The sequence below is a fragment of the Juglans regia genome, chromosome 16 (genome assembly GCF_001411555.2).
Source record: "Juglans regia cultivar Chandler chromosome 16, Walnut 2.0, whole genome shotgun sequence".
Classification (NCBI taxonomy): Eukaryota; Viridiplantae; Streptophyta; class Magnoliopsida; order Fagales; family Juglandaceae; genus Juglans; species Juglans regia.
The window spans coordinates 19,542,946-19,550,207 of NC_049916.1; the positions used below are offsets into that span (position 1 = coordinate 19,542,946).

A 7,262-nucleotide genomic window follows, 5' to 3' on the forward strand; every position below is an offset into this window, starting at 1 on the left:
TATTTATTCTCCTCAAGTTGCATCCCCAGAAGCTCAAACTCCATCTGCCACGTCAATTGAACTTCCCATTGCAGCATCTACATCCCCATCATCTCCGCTTTTTACTTCTCTCACAGCTAATTCTTCACACACTGTGGTATCACCCATAGCTCCTCATCTCTCCACTGTCCCAGACTCATCACCATTTCACCGAATGCTCACTCGTCTTCAAGCAGGTATTTGAAAACCCAATCCTAAGTATGTCAACTTACACACTACTTTGTCCTTGCCATAGGTTCCTAAAAACATTTGTGCTGCCTTAAATCATGAAGGATGGCATCGTGCCATGCATGAGGAGCTTGCTGTCTTGGAGAAAAATAATACCTGGATGTTGGTTCCTCACACCCCTGACATGCACATTATTGACAATAAATGGGTTTTTAAGCCTAAGCTTAATACTTATGGTGAACTTGATCACTTTAAGGCTCGCCTTATCGCCATTGGCTACCATCAAATAGATGGTGTTGATTTTCTTGAAACATTTTCTCCCATTATTAAATTTGGTACTATTAGAACAATTTTATCCATTGCTCTTGTGCGCAGGTGGGAAATTCGACAGTTAGATGTCAAAAATGCTTTTCTCCATGGCTACCTTCAAGAATCTATTTTCATGGAGCAACCGTCGGGGTTTCTCGACCCCTCCTACCCCAATCATGTTTGCAAATTAAACCGTGCCTTATATGGTTTAAAACAAGCCCCAAGGGCTTAGTTTGATCGTTTTAGTTCCTTCTTACTTGAGCTTGGTTTTTTCTTGGTGTATATCTGACCTTTCTCTATTTTCTTTCCGCACCGCTGATGCAACTATGTTTCGCTTTTTTTATGTGGATGACATTCTTCTTACCAGTTCCTATACTTCAATACTAAATCACTTTGTTTAGGCTCTTCATAGTGAATTTGATATGAAAGACTTAGAACCCTTGCATTACTTTCTCAATATATAGGTTACTCAAAATCTTGATGGTCACTTTCTATCATAGACTCAATACGCCTTGGATATATTACGTCGGGCTTAGATGACAGATTATAAACCTGTTGTCACTCCAATGACATCCAAATCTAAGGACCTGGGCACTTCTCCTGCTTTCTCGGATCCTAAGCTCTATTGCAGTCTAGTTGGGGCCCTCCAATACCTCACTCTCACGTTTCCAGACTTGGCTTTCAGTGTCAATCTTGTTGCTCAATACATGCACAATCCATCCCAGGCTCATTTTCAAATGGTAAAGCGGATTCTTCGATATGTTCATGGTACTTCCAATCTCGGCTTTTATCTCTTCGCTAACTCCACACTTGATCTCTATATTTTTGTTGACGCTGATGGGGCTGGCTGTCGAGAAACACGCCGCTCCACCACGGGTTTTGCACTTTTCTCGGTAAAAATTGTATTTCCTGGAGTGTAAAAAAGCAGATACCGTGTCCCGCTCGAACACTCAAGCCGAATACCGAAGTCTTGCTCATACTACTGCCGAGATGACTTGGTTAGTTGTTCTACTTCGTGATCTAGCCTTTAGATAAGACTCCTTTGCTCCTCTGTGACAACCTTAGCACCCTCCATCTCACCTGTAATCTTGTCCATCATTCTCGAAGCAAACATATCGACATCGATTACCATTTTGTGCGAGAACATGTTGCCTTGGGTCTCATTCAGACACGCCATGTTCCTACATCTCTTCAATTAGCCGATATGTTCACCAAGCCCCTCTGACAGCAGCTCAATTTCCTTGATAACAGACAGCTCACGTCTAAGATCATGCATGGGAGAAAGTCTGAGATCCTGCATGGGACAACGTCTAACAGAGGTAACCAGGATTCTATCCCAGGAAAAGCTCAATCAACTCAGCCATTAAGAACAAAATCCTCTCTATAAGGAAGTCGATCGTTGGCTAAATAATCCTTACAACTTGTATAATTTATACTTCCCTTCTCTAAGCTTTGTATGCACACTTTGGGTATATATAAATCCTTGATGTACACATCCCGATAATTAAGAAAAATATTCACTTTATTTGATCTATTCTTTGCTTTCTTTAGGATCTGCAAGATCCAATGCCGTTGATCCCATCTCTATCCCGCATGGCGGTAGAAAACACACCGTGACGCGATGGCATGTAAGACTCACGCGTTACTCGAATGGACACGATTCTTTTAGAAGCCAACAGATCAACAGCTGGGAAGTCTTGCGGACCCGCGCCTGACGGCTGAAGGTAACTGAAAATCAGTAGATCGGCCTATCTCTATGTTATTTCTGGAAAACAAATGGAAAGATCGAACATAAGCTGGTGGACAGCGTTGGAAAGTACTGAAGGGAAATAGAGTTGGAAGAGTTGAAGCTCCCACCCCTCTGATGGCGAAGGGAGGATCTTAGGAAGAAGGACAGAGAGAAAAAAAAAACAACAAAATCTTCTTGAGTTCATATGATATGTATTCAAAATATGATATGTATTCGAAAAACTCTATGGATCAGCAGCAACTGATCCCACACCCCACACTTGACGTGTGGGGTTTTATTTTTTTTCTTCTCTTAGCTTGAGGAGAGAGAGGTCAGAGAGAGAGGCCGATGAGAGAGAGAGAGAGAAAAAGGTCGAAGAGAGAGAAAGCTTGAGGAGAGAGAGAGAGAGAGAGAGAGAGCTTGAGGAGAAAGAGTGGCCGATGAGAGCTTGAGGAGAGAGAGAGAGGTCGGAGAGACAGAGAGGTTAAAGGTGATGGCGATGAGTCTAACATAAAACTAAAAGAAATAAAAAGTGTGAGGTGTGGGGTAAAATAATAACTGATGTAAAGCAGCGCTATATGTATTCATATTACCTTTTACATGGTCCATTGATTTTGGGCTAACCTTTAATAAGTAATTAAAAATAATTAGTTAGTTATGCCCTAAAAATATGGGAAGAATAGTAGCCCATCATAATTAATTAATTCTCTCTCAAACAGAATTATTCTAAACTTTGGAAGTTATTTTTCAAAGAAATGGAGAGAGATCTATAAAATGACAAGTGTTCATTTGACAGTTTTATCTAACTGTCCCAAGTTAATAGTACTGTATTACTTTTGGTCTAAAATCTTAAAAAAAAGAGTTAAAAATGGCAATTAACCACCGAAATCTGCACGACTTAATGAAAGTTTAAAGCTAGGGGTTCTCTAAGCCTTTTAATTATTATAACCAAGAATCTCCTTTGTATTTGAGAGATCATGGTCTCAAACTTTCTCAGTTTGTTGGTAAACCAAACGGTTTTTACCTACCCCGAGGACAAAAAAGACACCCAGGATCTGCCACGCGGCATTAAAGAAACAATCAATCTTTTACAGCTAGCTAGCTACCCTTTCCTTCAATAAATCTGGAAATGTTGGATACCCATGCATTGTTATGGCCATCTCATTGTACGTGTCACTTTCTTGACCGCGAAATCAGCTATCTATTGTTTCAACTAACAAATTAATCATATTTTATATATCATATATCATATATATAATATATATAGTAGTAGTGTTCTTGCATGCCCATGTAGTACTATTTCAATTACATGATCCACAATTTTTTTTTAAATTAAAATAATAACTAAGTTTTTAATTATTTAATTAAATGACTGAAGTTTAGAATCAAGACTGGAACTCATGATTTGATATGTTCTGATACCATATTGTGAATTACGACTTATAATAAGAATATGTAGATTTATATTATTTATTTTATATTTTAATAACGATCATGAACATAAATATATATAAATAGCATTAAAGAAAAACAAGCTGATGGTGGGGGCTTATTATATATTGTGGAGGGAGGGAGGGAGGGTCGGTGATAATATTTGTCCAAAAGACGCAAGCTGCAGCCAGCCATCAAAGACTAAAGAGCAAGACGACCCAGAAAAAGTCCGACCTTTGTGTGGAACCCTATCTATGCAAAAGCTAATTTTCCTACATCGATCTCCCAAACCTTTTAAAAGTTCAAACCCCCCCGGCCTTATTTTCAAAGACAAAATATATATGGGATCCTATATTATATAATGCCGATCGAGCAAGCTTAATTTTGTCATTTTTCGGTTATTGATTGTACATGAATTCCTTAATTGATTGGCTGCATATTATATATATATATATATATATATATATATATGAGAAATGATAGTTGCAGTCATGAGTGCACAAGCACCATGCAATCATTTTGAAAAAAATGAATAAATACGAGACCCATATGAAAAAATAATAATTTTTTAATAATAGACTCTACTCTTTTTCAAAGCAACTGTATGTTCCACGACTGTATATATATATAGCATTACTCTATAATATATAATATATATATATAATCTCTAAGCCAATTGTTTTTCGCTATTAGATAGTTTGGATGTTAATTAAAGGTTAAAGTAATGAGTTACTTATTTCTAAACGCGTTTTCTGGCCTGTAGTCTTAATTTGACGAATTGCGGTACTACTTGATCATAAAGTATTGTCTGTAAATAGTTCTGTTAATGCATGCATGGGTCCATTATGAGTTGTCCAAAAATGTCTATATATGTGCTTAAATTGCTTCTAGCCTGCCCAAATGCTTTCATTATATATATATGTACTTCATGGACCTACCTTGAATGCATTATTATCATGGCGTATGTACGTCCAAAGTTTTGTATAGGTCATCATTCCGTTTTAGTTACTACAAGAGAACTGTTTATTTACGACAAGTTAATTCTAACTAAATAACTATTTGCAACTAAAATTGGTTACGAATAGTCTTTTGGTTATAATAAATTAGTCACAAAAATTCGTTTTTCTTGTAATGAGTACTTAAAGAGTGAGATCGTCTGATGATCTAGAGATAGATATGCTGAGGGTGCATACATGCATAATGCATTGAAACAAGATCCTCATGATATTAGTCATGTTTACATGAAGAATTTAGTGTAAAAAACACATTTTCTCCATGTTGAGGATATATGATTCTCCGCACTGCTAACATGATATACATAACTTAATTTGTAAGAAAAGTTTGAAATTAGATTCTCTTACAAATGAAGTTATGTTAATTACCATATGATCAACAATGTGAAAGAAATTATATTGACATTCACATCGACTGACAAATAGATTTATTGTTATATATTCATGATCTTAATATAACATCGATCAGTGCTATATATATTGATCAGTCTAAGATACTTAATTAGAATGGGATATGACAATATATATACTTCTTTTTTTTTTGGAGCAAATAACATTACAAAATAAATAACTAGCTAGCATTCTTAATTATGCTTTAAATACAAATTAATTCCGATCGAGAGATAGGGGGAGATGGAACAGATCATGGAAATACTACCAATCTTATCAATATATATTAAAGCATGCATCTTGAATATCATTTTGCAAGAAATTGACACTATAGCTAGTGATCATGATCTGAACCTCCCACAACTTAACTCCATGAAGTATTAACTTGGTAATATACGTACATACGTACGTTATTAATCATGGGATTAGAGATTTTCCAATCAGCCGGCCAGGTATGATATAAATTATATGAATCCCCTAGCTAGCTAGGGAAATATATGCCATTAATATATTTCCCACACACGCCCCAAGGAAAGCGAGAACAAATTAATTAATTCATGTTTACAGTCAATTTTAGTCATGATGCTTATTAACTAATTTTCTTACCCTAATTAATTAGATCCTGATCGAGCAATATATATATATATATATATATATATCATGTCATGATCAAATATTGCTGAAGATCTAGTTGTACGTCCGACGTTAGTCACCAATTATATTATATAGTGATGCCTAAATTATAGCCACAGACTTAATAATTTGCAGCAGCATGAAGCACTAATGCAAAAAAATTAACCAAATTAAAAGATGAACATGCACATGAAGTTATAATGATGTAAGTAGAGCTTTGGTGGAGAGGCCCAAGTTCCCAAAGAGATTGATATTTGATGAGATGGGTGTGGGGCTTATAATGCATCTTCTTTTCATAAACCCCTCATCATGCCATCAATCGATTAGCTAGGCTGCACTAATTAATTGTCTCCGCTTTCTCAGGCTTTCTTAAAAATTAATAAAAAATTAAAATAAATAAAAACGTGGGCCTTTTTATTAGCTTCCTTTCTAACAAAAGGAAAATTTTAATGATTATAAGTTGCTAAATATTCAATGAGCTTATGATCATAACCTTCCTACTTATAATTATTTGGTCTAATCACATCCACAGACGTTTTGTCTTGATCTCTAGCTAGCTAGCTAGGTTGGGCCGGCATTAATCTATATATATATATATATATATATCCGAACTTATTTAATTCTGATCATGATTTATCTTTATTTACTTTAATTAGCATATTAATTAAATTATATTCTATATATAGAAACATTAATTAAGGCATAATGGATGCTAATATATCTTGAAACCAGTCATTGATGAGAATGATTTTATCATGTTCATGATGAACCTTTATATATGTTTTAATTTTTCTTATTAAAAAATGATAAAAAAAAAAAGACTTAAACGGCGATTTTAACTACTTTTTACGACGAAAAATGATGCTGCAAAAAAACCTGTTTCTTGTAGTGTTGAATTACTTGATCTCACTATTTTGAGGAGGAAATTAAAGTGGGACAACTTTTCTGGCGAACTGCCTTTTCAATGGAATACGATGCAATCCTATTAATTAATTTTCCCCCCCTCCCCTAAGTACATGATCTTAATTGGTCTTGTTGTTTGTGCACAATCTGATCATAGTATCCTTTGATGATCATGATAAGCTGTATTAATTCTTTCTTTGGTTATTAATTTCTAGCTAGCTAGCTAGCTAGCTAGGCGTGGAGGGCCCATGCATGCAATTTGGGATTAATTTGTTTATAATTAATGGTACTGCTCCGATCCTGCTAGTTTGTATCTTTCCAAACTAATTCAAGTACTTGGACTTGTCAAAAAAGAGGACAAGAAGGTTGATAGAAGCCAATTAAAAAAAGATATAAAGATCATCAGTATTTTTAAACCTACAAATTATAAAGATAATTTTATTTAGGTACAAATTTATTAGCAAAACAAAAACAATTAAGAGTACTACAGCCTATATGCTTACTTTCTTCTTTGATCTTTTTTCCCTCCTTTCTGATCATGATCATCATGTCATATATAATTTCAATTTTTGAAGATATATTGCATGCACTGTTGCATGGGTTGCCCGTGAATTACTTTAGTGTTGTGACATGCATGCACTTTCTTT

The 7,262-nt window shown here is 35.2% G+C and overlaps 1 protein-coding gene across 1 annotated transcript; it reads left to right on the plus strand.

Moving 5' to 3' along the window:
* Window positions 1-1,052: 1,052 nt before the first annotated feature.
* Window positions 1,053-1,436, plus strand: LOC109019219 (uncharacterized mitochondrial protein AtMg00810-like). The gene has a single exon (XM_019001467.1). It carries the CDS (start codon window positions 1,053-1,055, stop codon window positions 1,434-1,436), a length of 384 nt encoding a protein of 127 aa, XP_018857012.1.
* Window positions 1,437-7,262: the final 5,826 nt, after the last annotated feature.